Source organism: Prunus dulcis, chromosome 5 (genome assembly GCF_902201215.1).
Source record: "Prunus dulcis chromosome 5, ALMONDv2, whole genome shotgun sequence".
Lineage (NCBI taxonomy): Eukaryota > Viridiplantae > Streptophyta > Magnoliopsida > Rosales > Rosaceae > Prunus > Prunus dulcis.
In genome coordinates this window covers 12,692,346-12,708,757 of record NC_047654.1, presented here as the reverse complement: position 1 = coordinate 12,708,757, position 16,412 = coordinate 12,692,346, and the positions used below count along the sequence as shown (strand labels likewise).

The following is a 16,412-nucleotide window of genomic DNA, read 5'->3' as shown; positions in this document are numbered from 1 at the left end:
CCCCATAAAAAGAAAAGCAAAAGAAGCTAATATATATATATATATATAGATAAGTATTATGAGGTGTCCGAGTCAGCTTACGTGGTCCTTGATTAATCCCTATTCGCGGAACTGAGCCTGACCACCATAAAGCTAATATATATTTTGTTTAGCCAAGTGCATGGAAATTTAAGAGGAACACTGCCATTATTTAAGAGTTACTTATTCATACACCTAGGTATGAATAAATGTACGGCCACTAAATACAGAGACTCATGATTCATGTGTAATTTAGACATTGATAAGTGTTGCGTGGACTTTACTTATCATGATTGACATGTTCGAATATATATGGTAGAGGAATTACATATCAACTTGTTGTAAAGTAAAAGATAAATAAAGAGAACAAAAGCAAAATTGGGAAATTTAAAGTGTATTTTTTCATTTTCATTAAACTCCTTTATATAATTAGTGTTATTTATTGGCGGACCTATTAAGGTGTAAGGATGTATATATGTATTTTTTCTTGCCGAGAAAGTCTTTGTAGGCGCTGCATATTGCTCTTTTGATGGTGCACTCCAAGTATTTGACGAATTGCCTAAACCAAGTTTTGTTGTGATACTGCGCACAACGCCTTTTTTTTTTTTTTTAAAACATCCTGGCTAAAACGACGTTGTTTTAGACCATACTTTGAAAAACAGAAAAGAAAGGAGAGCTGGACTATGTTTCGTGGGCTTTAACAAACATTCTAGGGCCTACTTAATAAATGATAAAAGGCTTTAACTTCTAGGGCTTTTAACAAGCTTTTTTTATGTATATTTTTTTTTAACAAGGATTAAAACAACAATTGTAGGTTATTTGTAGTGTTATTTCTTTCTATAACTTATGAATGACATTGATATTGTTTAAATTATAAGGATATTTGGTTGTCATTTTTTTTTAAAATAAAGCTTTTAGTCTTTTAAAATTGCACCTCCATTAAAAAAAATTTTGAATCCGCCTTTTCGAAAACATTTAGGTTCGAAATTTTTTCTTATATTAAAAAAACCTATTAATTATTAAATAGCTACACGCTTAGAAAAAGGACTTTTGATAAGTAGTAATACTTCTCTTCCTAATATTTTCTAAAAGTTCAAATTCCTCATCCATCGATAAGAAAAATAATTTCCCCCATTCCACATGACGGTGCACCGAAACAAAAAAAAAAATATCGTTCTCACAGAAATACAGTGATGGATTTGGTAGGCCTAGGTATAATATGAAAAGCAATGAAGACAAATGCACAGGACAAATCCAATGCCCATTATGAGGCAACCAGCCAACCTTGACCCCCGATAAATATCATTGTGAGGTTGGATTTCAATTTAAGCACCAGTAATGCAAGTTGAAGTTGAAGCCAATTTTTGACCTGGGTCGCTTGCCGTCAAGGCCTTTTATTTTCTTTTTCACTTACTTAATATTATTATTATTATTATCATTTATGTCTATCAAAAATGTTTTTTTAAGTACAAAACGATAATTTAAACTACGAAAAATGAGAATTTCTCACACACACAACACAACTATGATGCTATGTGAGATTTTCATTAAGCTAGGCCCTGTTGGCCTAAAAAATGTTATTTAATAAAAAAATACTTGTCTTAGTTCTTAGAAGTAGGAGCTGAAAATATAAGCTTATACTTTTCTGTCAATCACAATTACATATAGAGATTAATTTTTTATATATGTATTAAATTGTAATTTGCATAAAGTATGAATGCGTCCTTCCAGAGAAGGAAACAGTGTCCTAATAGATTAGATATTTTCTGGAACCAGAAAATGGGTGTGCTAACAAGAATCAAATCAAGCCAAGACACATCCACAATTCCACGTACACAAGTATTCTTGTTAATTCCTATAGAAGGGAGAAGAAGAACAAAAACCAAATAAAGTTGAATGCAAGTGAGTTTGATGGGACTTCTTGTTGTCGGGCTACTTAGCTTTTTTAAGCAACAAGCTTGGAATCATTCACAGAAATCAGAAAATGCCATCTGCTTAGGATCCAGCGATTGAAATGCAAACAAACATGATGCAAGAAAGAACATGCATTTTTTCAAAGTCAAACAGAACAAAAACCAAAGGTTTTGGGTGATTAAATTGGAAAGAATTGACATTATTTTCCTCCCTTTTTGGGTGGGAATATATGGCATGTTGGTTGATCTTGCTATCTTGACAATAGCAAGTGACCTTTGGAATAAATGAGATGGATCATACAAGGAGGTATGTCACCTCTCATATGGTCAAACCCTAAAAATCCCATCTTTTATATATTCTAAGATCATTTAGGATGAATTGCTCAATCAAGGTCAAAACAATTTCCTTTTCATAGCATTTTCTTTTGCAGTCATGAGAATGTCAATGGGGAAATTGGAAATACATTGGGTTGGATGGATGGCCACATATGATCAAAGAGATATGACTCAAACAACGTGTATTCGGTTTCACCCTCCTTCCTTTTGCTCATATCAATTCGACATTATGGAGTTTGGATCTTTTGGATCTTTTGATAAAAAGAAATTAAAGGGCTTATTAATAAGTTGTCTTTTGATATTACTGAAAGTGAAAGGTCAATTGAACAGTGCTGAAGAGATTAAGTGCAAGTCGCTTCAATATATTCTAATTTGAAGAGCTTTTGCACCTTTTGACTCATCAATCTTAAAACTCAGTACTTATCCATGCAGAGCCAGCACCTCAAAACCAGCTCTAATTGCAGCCCACGAAGATCAAATGGATACAATTTGGCGCTCTCTAATTGGAGGGAATATATTCCATATCCTGGGAACTACAACAGGTGACAATTTGATAATCCACTGTTCACTTTTCAAAATGGCTATAAATAGAGGTTTGGTAACATTGGAGATTACATAGGCAAAAACAGAAGTAATTCAGAGGAAGAGAAGTCTGGTATGAAGGTAAAGAGCCATGTTTGGTAGCCAAGGATGACTTGCCAAATCAAAGAAATGCTGATCATTTAAGTTTGATATAATTAAAGATATGTTCAAGCTTGGAGCTGTATGGTTTCTGGGTTTCTAGCTAGGCAAGTTGTCTTTAGGCTAGTCTGACTGGCTCTTACCTTTCATGCTAGACCTTCATCTCTTCCATGTGTATGCAATTAAGCTCTGCTGATGTGGTTTGGGTGAACAGTGTAGAGGTACATTTCTATCTGCATGTCATTCCAATGTGCAACTGTTCAGAATATTTATATAATATATGTTTGATCTGACAGTAGAACATTAATCTTCTTTTTAGGTCAGTAATAGTAAAAATGCGACAAACTCTTTTATTATATGCTCAGCTACTTTAAGCAAGGTCATTGGTGTTACTTAATACGTTCAAAATTCAAATTCGATTACGTGCACAGATAGTGCTTATGCGTCACATCCACAACAAGAGTTCAACTCACGGCTGGCTCTCCGTCATGATAGGAGGAAGTGCAACTACCCCAGTCCCCACTTCAAAGGGAGGGCCTCATCTTTTTTTAATAATTCAATTCTAAAAGGGTTATATGTATTTTCTTCATGAAATGATAGACTTTGCACACCTTCTATGTGTGAGAGCTAACAAAACATACATTATACAATATATATCATCCAAACAGATGGCAGCACAAAACAAATGATATTTAAAGGTAGAGAATTGAACTCCGAACCTCGAGTGCAGGGATAAATACTTGTTTTCTTCTTTTTCCCTCAACTTATCAGAACTTTCTCACAAAACAAACAGCAGCAGCCTATCAGATTTTCTTCACCAGCCACTTGTCCAAAAATAAAATTGAAATAATTGGGCTGTACATTTGGGCCTCTCTTTCCTCATCTTAGCCCACCTTTGGATGCTATTAGGCTCACTGTGACTGTAGCCAGGCAAATTCCACAATGCCAGCGATGAAAAAAATTCCAATATGAACTCGAATTCCTGAAATGAAACAATAACGGAAGTCAAAAGTCAGCATTCAAACCGGAAACCCAGAAAAGAAAAGCACTGGAAAGAGGTGGGTTGGGATCCAATTCAACCCATTCCAGATAACGCAGCCATTGTTGGCGAGCTCCAGCTTTCAGCTGAGCTTCGGGGGTTTCAGAGGTCGAAGATGATAACCATTCCGTATTTGACCGCGTTGAGCACCTACTTCAGCTACGGCTTGCTCTTTGCCTTCGGCCAATTGCGAGACTTCTTCAGAAAAATCATTGATTGGTGGCAGTCTGGCGATCTCCAGGTCCCCCATTTCTCTCTCTGCTCTTTATGCGTTTCTCTCATTTCCTTTCTCTATCTTTGTACGGATTAGCTTTGTTTGTTCTATTTTAAAAATGTAATTTTGATTGTTGTAGGGTTACGCGCCGATCTGTTTAGGGCTTGAGGATTTCTACATTCGTCGTTTGTATAATCGAATTCAGGTATTACAAATACAATCTACAAAATTCAATTATTTGTTGTGTAATTGATGTAATTTGAGATTTTCTAATATTTCTGTTTCTTTTTACAAAATCCTTGCTTTCCATATATATTCGTATATACATATCTGTGTTGCAAGTGTCTTGTATGAGATTGCGAAGCTAAAATGTTGTGGTTGATAAATCTCTATAGGATTGTTTTGGACGACCAATATCAAGTGCTCCTGATGCTTGGTTTGATGTTGTTGAGCGTTATTCTAATGACAACAATAAGACCCTAAAGTGAGTACTTTGTTATGAAAGCACACAGTTCATAGCTTTCTAATTTGTAAACCATTTTCTCTCACTTTTCGTTTTGTTTTTTTGTTTTTTTGGTGGTGGGTTAATGTGTGTGATTGTATTTGATGCAGACGAACAACGAAAATAAGTAGGTGCCTCAACTTGGGATCATATAATTATTTAGGCTTTGCTGCATCTGACGAATACTGCACACCTCGTGCCATCGAGTCATTGAAGAAGTTTTCCCCAAGTACTTGTAGCAGTCGTGTCGATGGGGGTAATGATTGTTCTTTTAAAATATGTTTCTGGCTATGTGTATCTGGGTATGAACTAAATCAATTGTTCCACCAGGAACTACAACATTGCACAAAGAACTGGAAGAGTGTGTTGCAAACTTTGTTGGAAAACCAGATGCTATGGTAACTGGCATGGGTTATGTGACGAACTCTGCCATCCTACCTGTCCTCATTGGGAAGGTATCTACATGAAGTCATTTACTAGCTTAGGATACTCTTATAGACGTCTCAAGTTCATGTATGAACTCTTTTTGGTAATTGCATTTTATCTGCAGGGAGGGCTGATAATTAGCGATTCATTGAACCACAACTCAATTGTGAATGGTGCCCGAGGCTCAGGAGCTACAGTTCGAGTTTTCCAACATAATAGTAAGTTTTATATGGCTCTCATATTTCGAGCATGATTATTCCCTGAAAAGCTCTCTTTGTTCATACAAATCCATTTTCCATCTTTCTTTCAGCTCCTTCGCACTTGGAGAAAGTTTTGAGAGAGCAAATTTCTGAGGGACAACCTAGGACACATAGACCATGGAAGAAGATAATTGTCATTGTCGAGGGGATATACAGTATGGAAGGAGAACTCTGCCAGCTTCCAGAGATTGTTGCAATATGTAAGAAATATAAGGTAATACATTTGTTACACTGCTAAATGATCCTGTACTTGCTAGAAATGATTTCACTCTAGTCATTCAAAACAGATTAACTAAGTATCACTGTTTGCTTGTTGTTTTCTACTTGTTGCAGGCATATGTTTACCTGGATGAGGCTCACAGCATTGGAGCAGTTGGAAAAACGGGAAGAGGTGTCTGCGAATTATTAGGGGTTGACACGGCGGATGTAGATATAATGATGGGAACTTTTACAAAATCATTTGGATCATGTGGTGGTTATATAGCTGGATCCAAGGTTGGTACTTCCATTGATTTTGGTCATATCAAGAAGCCTTATGATTGAAATTGATTAAGAATATCAGTAGAAGTTAACCAAATTTCCGCCTTATTATCTCCCTCTCATGTATCATTTTCACTTCCAGGAGGTTATACAGTATCTTAAATACACTTGCCCAGCTCATCTATACGCAACTTCAGTATCACCTCCAGCTGCTCAACAAATCATATCTGCTATTAAGGTCATTCTTGGAGAGGATGGTACCAGTCGAGGGGCTCAGAAACTTGCACGGATTCGTGAAAACAGCAACTTCTTCAGGTCAGAGCTGCAGAAGATGGGCTTTGAGGTTCTTGGAGACAATGATTCCCCTGTAATGCCCATAATGCTCTACAATCCAGCAAAAATTCCTGCTTTTTCTAGGGAATGTCTGAAGCAAAATGTGAGTTTACTGTTAATTCACGTGCCAATCACTCGTATTCTTATCTTTGATTCATGAAAGCCATTCTAGTGCATTTCTTCGTTTCTATTAGTGTTCTGGCTTTCAGACCAAGTTAGATAATACATCATGTTGGGACAGGTTGCTGTTGTGACAGTTGCTTTCCCGGCTACTCCTCTACTTTTGGCCAGAGCGCGTATTTGTATATCTGCCTCACACACCAAGGAAGATCTTCTCAGAGCCTTGGAGGTATGTTTCAATTCAACTTAAGAATGTGATGCCTTTTGGAGGATCTGGGACTCTTTACAAAACTATGGTGATATAATTTGGTTTGCAATTTGACAGGTTATCAGTCGAGTCGGTGATTTGGTGGGTATAAAATACTTCCCTGCTGAACCCAGTAAGCAGGAGACAAACGCCATCAAATTGGAATAAAGAGTCGAATTCAGGGCTTCAAAATTGTAAATTTGTAAGGCAAAGCAGGTGATCCAATCATCAAAATGTGCCCCAGACATTCTGAGGCTTTTGCTGGAAAACATGAAGCATTCAATTATCTTTAAATCTGTTTCGTATCTGCGACCTTTTGGAGGGTCTTGTTGTATTTCACTGTGTGATCCTCGATGAAATTTTGATGAGTCAGACATACAGATGCAGCTCGCATTGGTTAAATATGTTATCAGTTATGTTTCAAACTCAACTTTCTTGTATATATTCCAAAGGCGGCAGTGAAGGGACAAAATCCATTCTAATCTGATCCTCATTTTATAATTGCCATCGACCAATGCATTGTCGCTTAAATCTGTTTCGTATCTGTGAATCTTTTGGAGGGTCTTATTGTATTTTGCTCTGTGAGCTCTCATTCATTCAAAATATGTTATCAGCTATGTTTCAAACTTAGAATTCTTGCATGTTTCAAAATCAGAGAGTAATGAAAATTCACAAGGTCTAACCAAACCCTGAAACACGCAATGCAATTATACAAGCAAATTCTTTACATTATGCTGCTTCAGATAATGATACATCAAATACAAATTGCGATAATTTTCCCTAGAAGGAACACAAACTGATAGCAGAATTGAGCTGGAAATGGCCCTAGAACTCATAAGTCCACACATTATGGAACTTCCCGGATTGTGGCACACAAGGACTTGATCATTGTGGATATATATATCTCGGGAAATGCCAGAATAATGAAGCTATATATCTACATATTGGCCTTGCGCTATAAAACTCGCATTTGCTTCCTGAAAATTGTTGAGCAACTACATGCAACTAGTGAATGCTATATAACTCTACTGCACAACAGCATCATCATATGGAAATCACCTTAACATTGGATTTTGTTTAATTTAAAATCATTCTAATATAGATAGTTGAGATCTGTATCAACGCTGCCACTCTTACCAATTTGTCGCCATAAATACTGAAGATCATAATTCAAATGCAAGAAAGACTGTATCACAACTCCTAATATTAGACATCATCTCTCACAAGTGAATTTATACCTTTTCTCTTGAAAGAGACGCACAGCTAATGTCACTGCCAAACTCCAACCCCTTTGTTAAGCCAACTCTCATTCATCACATTCAAACCCTGCCCTAACTAGAATGCAGACTTTCCCTGCCAACATCTCAGCAATAACCCTTCAACCCTCCTTAATGAAGGACATTCTAACAACAATGCCTCAACCCTTAGACTCTACATCCTGATCCCAGTCACGTGAAGGATGTATCGGGAGAAAATCCCTTGAGTGACATCCAATCTACAGTTAAATGCCCTAAGAGAACTATGCAAACTCTTTACATCTGATCTCAACTTTCAGGTCTAACAAATTCACCTCCTTGTCTATCTCCACTCTGCCATTAACCTACCAAATAGGTTTACAATTAGAACTCGCAGAAAATACCTCTATACATTGATCAGTTTATCCCCTAGCCAAATTTGGCTTCAAATAAAAGCCACAGACGATTACTGCAAAAACACAGCAGCAAGTGTACTGAATGCTTTGCAGAATGAAAATAGGATACACTAATTTTCTGTATACAACATTATTGATATCATAACAACCAGAGACGTAATAGATAAATAGCTTAAATTCAACAAAAGACATCTTTAGCTCTGGGAAATCATTATATACATTAGATATCGGCTCAAAATTATTCTGCATGCCTGGGTGGAAAGAATGAAGACTGGAAAGGAAAAGACTACAATTGGTCCTTCCTCCAACCAATTCTAGGCTTTTCCCTTGCCCATTCTGTCCTAAAGGCTACAACCAGATAAGAAAAGATAGTTCCTCATCATGGTCTCCCTATGATCAATGAAAAACTACAACTAGTCCAGCATTGTTATAAAAAAGAAAATATGGATTTGCACTCAATTAAAGAAAAGGTAAATAGTGCAATGAAACAAAACCTACTCATCCAAAAATACCACTGAGTTGAGATTTGAGAGCAAAATATAACCAAAAGCTCAAACCAGTTTTACTTTCAGGCATGTATCTTACATTGCCGTGGCTGAGGATTTTTTTTCTTCTTCATTTTGGTCTTTCAATCACCAACAGTCACAAAAACAAAAGTCAAGAAAACCCCTTTCCAAGCTTCTGAATTGCACAATACATTTTCCTTCTGGTACCAACTGCATTTATGCCCATATCTTTGAGGTCCTCCAAAGTTAACATGGGCAATACTTCATCATCCACCTCATGAATTTCAAACATCGGGGCATAACGACCTAATCCTAGGCCATTGAGCCAAACCCTAACACCATCTTCCCCACACGTCCCTCTGCCTTCATTCCCATTTCTATCCCCACTAGTCCCTCTACAATTCCAATCCCTTGCATCATTATCCGACGGCCCAGATAGCTCAACACCATCATGGTGGTCCCTACCCTCTGAAACCCTAGTCCTAATGGGTCTCCTACTTCCATGGTAAAGCACATCCCTTTCATTCAAATGCCCATCCACACCCAAATTGTCGGAAGAATGAATTGGGCTCTGGTCTTTCAAAGGAGACTCCGAGTTTTCGACATCAAAAACCCGATACCCATCTTCAACATCCTCACCTCCGCTAAATTTATCATCCCCTTCAGCAGCAGCAGCATCACCACCTTCATCAATCTTGGAAGAGACCCAATTGGATCTGACCCTTTTCGTGTTCGAAGCTCTTTTCTTGGTGTCCTTGACCTTCCAGCTACCAATGGCAACACTATCGAGATTTCCCTCTCTATCTTCGCCGTCTAGGGTTTCTTGGAAGTCGGCACCAGCGCTCAAATTCGTTAAAGGTCGAGTCTTTGAGGACTTATTGGAGTCTTTCCGGTGATCAAGTGGGAGCTTCCATTGCTTGGTGGTGCGTCGCACGTGCGAATCGTACGGCTGGTCTCCTCCGATGTCGCCCAATCGGACGCTGGGCCTTCGCTGTCGCTTCGATCCCACGGTCTCGGATGAACCCAACATGAGTTGTCCGCCGTTGATCTGACCCATCGGTGGTGGTATCTCCGCCATCGAATCCGATTTTATCTTTTTATTTACTCTAATTTTTTGAGAGAGAGAGCCTACTGTTGCCTGGATTGAGTTTCTCTTAAAAGAGACTCAACCCTTCTCTGTGTTTGTTAAGTGAAAACGGGGGAAGAAGCAAAAGCGCTCTTTGGCCTTTTGGATGTAGCGCTTGTGCCAACTGTAGCAATGCCTACAAGAGTGTCCTTTTGGTCGCTTTCTAGAGAGAGAGAGAGAGACAGTAAATGAAGTGATTGACGAGAGAGATAGAGGGAAGAGGGAAGAGGGAAGAGAGAAGAGAAGAAAGGGTTTCAGTGAGTGAATGACTTTGGATTTTGGGGGTTTGGAGAGAGAGAGAGAGAGAGAGAGAGAGAGGGAGTGTGTGTGGGTGTGGGTGTGGGTGTGTTGTGGTCTAAAGGGGGCTGACACGTGGCTCTCTCTCCACGTTATCATCAGATGGGAATGTCCCATTGACCACTAGATATCTTTACTCTCTATCAAATCAATATTTATAAATTTTGACCCAAAAAAGAAGATCAAAATCTATAAATGGTGCATGGATGGATTTGTTGTATTTTGAACCTCTGCTCTGCTCCTTTTTTTGCCAATATGGAGATTTAGATTTAGCCCTCAACATCATTCACTCATCACTTGCATGTTTTTAGCTTTTTAGGTTGTCTATCCACTCTCGGATTCCAATTCTGAATGGTAAAGTTCTGTTGGTCCCCCCCAATTCCAATGAAAGGCAGAGGCGCACCTGCCCCATTCAATTCTCAATGCTAAGATATGTCTCTTCTGTGAAGAGAGCCAGATTTTTCCCAATATTTTGTTATACAATTCAAGAAAATAAAAAAAAGTTCGTAAATGATTCATCAAATCATGAAGCTTCACAAGCCATCTAGGATGTTCCTTGACAGTCCCGGAAAGTCAATTTGTTTGTTTCTATCCATCAGGATAGGTGCTGACGTACAACAGTTTTTTCCACCAAAAAAACGTACAATAGTTTTGGATCTATTTGATGAAGTTTTTATTTTTTGTTATTTTAATCGAAAGTAAATAATTGATTAAAACAATAGCGAAAATAAAAATAATAATAAAGGAGCAATTAAGGAGGCACAAAAATTTGAAAAAAAATTGAAAGAGGAAATGAGAGAGAATAGGCCCTGCACTGCAGCTCCTTTCCCAATCAAAGCCTGGCTTGAATGCTCCATCATGTCCAAGAAAGAAGTTGATGCTGATGATAAATGTTACAGATTTGAAATGCATTTTCCCCATTCATACAAGCACTTTAAATCATGGTAAGAAGCCAATTGGATCAGAATTTTAATTTTTTTGGTCAGACTATTGCATCAGAATTCAGGTACAAGAGAATTATAAAATAATAGACCTGTCCTTGTGTCCAAAGAATCATTTGTAAAACCTCATGCGATGAATTCTTGTCAGACACTGCTAATATTTTCCTTTTGGCTATCGAAAATCAAAGTTACGATGAATGCAGGGCCACGAGAAACTTACAACGCTTTCAAAACTCTACATTGAGCAGGCCAGCTGCTGATCTTCCTGATCAATTTTGAGCAGCTTCTCCTTTATACATCCTTAGCTGAAGGGTGACACTTATGGACCAAAAGATTCAGGTACATATTCGCTTAGTTGCTTCGGTGTAAGGAATGGTCCAGTAACCTCAACCTTAAGTGGTTCACACAGTGCAAAGCATACCATGCCGCGGACTATGCTCCAGAGGATACATGGTTGCACTTTTCACATATTTCTGATGGTCAATAGCAGCCTTTCTAAGACTTAGAAAAGATGTAAGCTTTATTTTGACTTGCTTCGTTATAATTGAACACATCCGCAGTGGGTCTGCATACCCTGCTCCAATCCTCCTATAGAAATGAACAAACGCGTAATTGCCACTTTGAAGTGGAACAATATAATGCAATATGTAAGATTGAAAACCCTCACAATACAATGCAGAACTGAATCAGAATTGTACAGGAAAGATTGAGCATCAGGTGTAGACTAGAGGTTTCCTATATAAATAGCCAGACATGGAGCAGAGCTTGGATTTGATAAGTACCATCACTGTCAACCCTCTTCTCTTACCCCAATTATTAAGTTCTTTCATGGGATGGGATTGTTGGGCTGTGTCAGAAGTTCCTAACTATAAGAACGATATATGAGATTTACAGAGATGCATGACTCAATGTTGGTTGAACTCCAGGTTACTGATAATAGCTACTGCTTATTTTAAAGAGAGAATCTAATTTTGTGGTTGCTGACTGTATTGCTCAATGGAGCTACAATCTGGACTTAGGTGTTTGTCTTCTTGATATGCCTCCAAGCTGGGTTGGTGCTAGCCTTGTTGATGATCTGCTTGGGATCACTAGGACTCGGTCTGTAGTAAGTAGTTGCTGTGTGTCCTTGGGGTTTTAACCCACACACCCCTCCCCCCCACACCATTAAAAAAAAAAAAAAAGTAAATAAATTTTGTAAGTTTACCTCAACAATTTCTCTGATGCAATTCTAGCAGCAGTAACTGCACTACGGTCCGGTACCCATTGCACAACACGGTTTGGATCAGCTCGAATAGGCGAATGAATTTTGATAAGCTTAACAAGAGAAATAAAACTTATCAATAACAAGAAGAAAAATTAAAAATGATCAAGTATACGTTAACCATTCTTCTCACCACAGTACTATTTTCAAATAGACAAACAAAGGACGGCTAAAGTTCTGGATTCTTAAAACTTATTTGAATAATTTCAATTTATTGAAAGGAAAAAAAAACATATTTGAAAGAGACAAGGTTTGTTGACTTAACTAAAAAAATTTACAATCTGGAATCCATAGAAGGAGGGTTTCTTCCCCCATACCACCTTCAAGATACAATTACTAATACAGCTTATATATCCAGATTACAGACAAAAAGAGAGCATTAAACACTTACACCCAAACACTCCATCATCTGGTAGTATGCCCTACCATGTAGAGGAGTATGACCTTGTCGAGATTCTGAGAAATATCTAGTCCTGAAAGGATGTTTCAAGATCCTCAATCAGATAAACATTTTAACATAGCGAGGAAATATTTTGTAGGAGAAATTGGCAGCAGGGGCAGAAGGAAATTATTTTTACCATTCTTTATATCCAGGATCTACAGTGAAACCATACATATCTACCGAGTCACATATAGAGAGCGCAAATTCAAGAGCCTTGAGCCCAGTTCCTTTTGCGGCAGAACCAAAGGAAGCACCTAGCAGGAGATATACATGATTTTTTATTGGAAGTTCCTGCGCAAGGCAAAACCAAAAGTTGTAAAAACAAAACAACATTACTGTTTGCAGTTAAATGGATATGCAGCAACAAGAACTTGGTGGAGTGTTAAGTCAAGACAAGTTATTAAAAAACAACGTACAAACCCGAATCATCTGGTTCATAGCATCATGAATTGTTGTTTTGATGATCAAGACTTCCTTCCTTGACTCTGCAAGATTTGTATATTTAGTGTTACTTCTAGTAATATGCAATATTTATAAAGTAAGTGGACCAGTTCTCGTACCATCTAACTCCACAACTTTATCAAGAGCTTTAGCAGATCCCCTGTTAAGAAGCCGAAATGTGCTTTTCTTCCCCACATGATCGGTATAGTTCTGTAGTAGAACAAAAAGGTAAGAAGATTTCTCAAAGTCAAGTACCCATCATTGTTTCTAACTCTTAATATAGAATCAGCTTGACCTGAATTGGTGCACCATTTTCTCTAATAACAGCATCATACCCATCAATCTCCTTCCCAAACCTTGTTTTCAAAAGATCTCCTGAGTTTCCAATCACAGCACATCGGCCAAACATCTGTGGAACATATGGTGGTGTTTCCGGGAGCACCAGTGAAAGTTTTTCCACACATAATGTTTTATTCTTACAGCGGTTGCTGCAATACAGAAATACGCTAAATCAACTACATATTCATCCAATAATTGTCCACTCAAAAATTTGTATCTTGAGCAGTACTCACAGACGATCTCCTTTATTAATCCTATGCCACGCATAATTCTCCCATCCATTTGGTAAGGAATCAATGAACTCCCTGGTCAGTATTGTGGTACTATTCCGCACCTGAGCAATCAACTCACTGAATAACAAATCAATTGTAAAGCATAAAACAAAATCAAACTTGACATTAAAAAGGTACTAAGAAAAAGGAAGAATTGATTTCAACGTGCACACTTGCAAGTTTCATTTCATGACAAAGAAATGACAGATCTCAGTTCCTAAGTCGTGCGCATTGCTATGAATGATACATACATTAGGAGACATGATAGAATACTCACCTGTTCCCATGTAGCCACAGCTTCACAAAGATTAAACTCATACGATAAGCCTTCAAGCTCACCGGTTTTGGCATCTTTCTGTTTACACATAAAATTCAGACAATACATAAGCCTAAAGAAGCAACTTATATTAGTCGACAACTGCAAAATCGCCGAAAGAGATGCCAAGACATTGCAACTTCTGTAGAGTATTGCTTGAAGAGAAATGAATCAATACAAAAAGGGATTTAACAATGTTTCTTTTTATTTTAAAGATTATGGTTATCTTATCCCAACTCATAAACGCAGTTGTCTATAAAATCTCATTTGTAAATTCGGAACATTTCAATGGAGAAAAAATTCACCCATTTAGGAATGGTATCACCGGGAAACTGCATCGTGACTTGACAGTAATCTTTACCAATCGAAGCTTGCAAACCTAATCCATTTGCAGCCTGCATCATAATCATATGAAGCAGGTACGTAAATAAGCAATGTTAGACCACCAATCACAACATTCGGTATAACAAGTACCAAGGCGTATAAATTCTAGATGAATATAACAGGCACAAAATGCTAACATTTCTCACACAAAAAATACTTCAATTAAACGTACTTTACTATCCGCCACCACAGCAAAAGCATATAAACTTATGATTATATATGTGTGTGTATATACATATAAAAAAGCAGACAATTCAATTCATAGAAAAAAAATCGAAAAATCAAACAAAGGAGAAGGCTCACCACACATTTTTGGAAACCGGTCTGCAGAGATTGCAGTGCTTCCACATCTTCTTCGGTAAGCCGATGCGTCTCATCTATATCACAGAATTCAAATCATACACATAAACATATACGTATTCAACATGCGTAGAGAGAGAGATGCATACAGAGATCGGAGACGCCAGTGATGTAGATGAGGATGGCGACCAATCCAAACAGTAGAGATACTACGAACGCCAACTGCAAAAGCCTCATCGGCTTCAAGAGATTCAAGCTTTGGCAGCAAAAGCTCTCCTTTGAAAATTGACGATTGGTTTGATTTGCTACCTTCTCCGAGCTCTGGATCTCACAGACTCATTTCGCTTGCTCTTTGTGCTCTCACCTCTTCCTCCCACTGTTCCGAGTAACAGAAAAACTGGACAAAGAAGACCGCGTAATTGCAATATTAGCCCACTTAATTTAGACCCAAATTATGGTTGGCCTGATTTCGTCTTAATGAGCCTATGGGCCCTTAAGGCCCAACATTCCATACAGCCGTCACCCAAATGTATTATTTGGACACCCACCCCTCAATTCAAAAATTTCAGCTGTCTTTATAATTTAGAAATTGAACATTAGAAAATTAAAAAAATTAAAAAAATTTAAAATACAACTTTTTTATTATTAAAAAAAACCCCGACATTGCAGACAGCATAATCACATAAGTGGATTTGTTGAGCCATTATGCCATCAATAATATTGATTGGACGTTTTAGAAGGTAAATATCATTAGGAATGTCAATTTTCTTCCCATCCCCTTTATTTGTGCGGGGGTCACCTTAATTGGTACGGTCTCTGCCCCGTTTTCCCTTTTAAGTTTATAAATATAAAAATAATCCTAATATGAGTTTCGAATCCCCGACAAAACATAAATGATAATAGTATCTCCGGTCCCCACCTATTCCGTTGCCATTCCTAAATATCATGCAACAACAGTGCAACATCAGTTTGTTGTTGCAACTTACAAGTTACAAGGATTGCGTGGAACAAAATATAAACCAAGTTTTAGCCAAAAAGAAATTATAAACCAAGCCCCCTAGTGTACAATTCTAGGGCAATTGTCCCCCAATTGCCCATGCCTCCTCAGATGCAAAGAGATATGGACACCACCCTATTAAATCAGTGTCACCTTCTTTCTTCGTCACCAATAGACAAAAGGGACAAGCCATTCAATGGCCAAGGGGCCTTGCCATGCAGCTTTGCTTCCTGCTGGGCCATGGGTGGAGCCAGGGCCCTATTGGCCACCACCATGGGCCTGCATGCATCCTCCCCCACCGTTGTGCCTAGTTTTGGTTTTGGTCCCTCCCTAATGAGATAGATTATGATTTTATAATAATGACTTTGATTTAAAAAATAATAATAAGGGTGTTATCAAACGAACCCTAAAATTAACTGAGTACACTCTACTACTAAACTATTTATTGAATTACTAATTTATCCTAATATAAAATGACCAAAAAAAATAAATTGAATTGTGAAACAAATATAATATTTTAATAAGTTCACCCTACTCACCATATTTAACCTATAGTCATTATCGTCTTTA

General features: G+C 37.8%; 3 protein-coding genes across 4 annotated transcripts; 1 reads left to right on the top strand and 2 right to left on the bottom strand.

Moving 5' to 3' along the window:
- The first annotated feature begins 3,879 nt into the window (after positions 1–3,879).
- Positions 3,880–7,054, top strand: LOC117628651 (long chain base biosynthesis protein 2a). The gene is made up of 11 exons (XM_034361146.1): positions 3,880–4,228; positions 4,341–4,406; positions 4,597–4,685; positions 4,814–4,959; positions 5,034–5,158; positions 5,254–5,347; positions 5,440–5,603; positions 5,723–5,884; positions 6,012–6,305; positions 6,444–6,551; positions 6,648–7,054. Exons 1-11 carry the CDS (start codon positions 4,103–4,105, stop codon positions 6,735–6,737), a joined length of 1,464 nt encoding a protein of 487 aa, XP_034217037.1. The 5' UTR covers positions 3,880–4,102; the 3' UTR covers positions 6,738–7,054.
- Positions 7,055–8,397: 1,343 nt separating this feature from the next.
- LOC117629248 lies at positions 8,398–10,161 on the bottom strand. Its single transcript, XM_034361780.1, has one exon. It carries the CDS (start codon positions 9,802–9,804, stop codon positions 8,878–8,880), a length of 927 nt encoding a protein of 308 aa, XP_034217671.1. The 5' UTR covers positions 9,805–10,161; the 3' UTR covers positions 8,398–8,877.
- Positions 10,162–11,010: 849 nt separating this feature from the next.
- Positions 11,011–15,255, bottom strand: LOC117628577 (sialyltransferase-like protein 2). 2 transcript variants are annotated; one of them, XM_034361062.1, is made up of 12 exons: positions 14,995–15,255; positions 14,849–14,922; positions 14,467–14,556; positions 14,123–14,200; positions 13,807–13,907; positions 13,530–13,722; positions 13,354–13,444; positions 13,214–13,278; positions 12,930–13,084; positions 12,743–12,824; positions 12,295–12,404; positions 11,011–11,678 (listed from the first exon to the last, which is right to left on the bottom strand). In XM_034361062.1, exons 1-12 carry the CDS (start codon positions 15,080–15,082, stop codon positions 11,492–11,494), a joined length of 1,314 nt encoding a protein of 437 aa, XP_034216953.1. In that variant the 5' UTR covers positions 15,083–15,255; the 3' UTR covers positions 11,011–11,491. The 2 variants fall into 2 exon arrangements, with proteins under 2 accessions (XP_034216953.1, XP_034216954.1); XM_034361063.1 differs by lacking the exon at positions 14,995–15,255 and having other exon boundaries at positions 13,807–13,923; positions 14,849–14,875.
- Between the last annotated feature and the right edge of the window lie 1,157 nt (positions 15,256–16,412).

Bases quoted from the DNA above. Each gene is read 5' to 3' on its own strand.
- LOC117629248 (XM_034361780.1), bottom strand. From the start codon at position 9,804: ATGGCGGAGATACCACCACCGATGGGTCAGATCAACGGCGGACAACTC.
- LOC117628651 (XM_034361146.1), top strand. From the start codon at position 4,103: ATGATAACCATTCCGTATTTGACCGCGTTGAGCACCTACTTCAGCTAC. The intron at 4,686-4,813 runs GTGAGTACTTTG...TATTTGATGCAG, and splicing joins GACAACAATAAGACCCTAAA to ACGAACAACGAAAATAAGTA. The intron at 5,604-5,722 runs GTAATACATTTG...TACTTGTTGCAG, and splicing joins CAATATGTAAGAAATATAAG to GCATATGTTTACCTGGATGA.
- LOC117628577 (XM_034361062.1), bottom strand. From the start codon at position 15,082: ATGAGGCTTTTGCAGTTGGCGTTCGTAGTATCTCTACTGTTTGGATTG. The intron at 13,723-13,806 runs GTGAGTACTGCT...TCTGTATTGCAG, and splicing joins ATTAATAAAGGAGATCGTCT to CAACCGCTGTAAGAATAAAA. The intron at 11,679-12,294 runs GTAAACTTACAA...TCATTTCTATAG, and splicing joins GCATCAGAGAAATTGTTGAG to GAGGATTGGAGCAGGGTATG.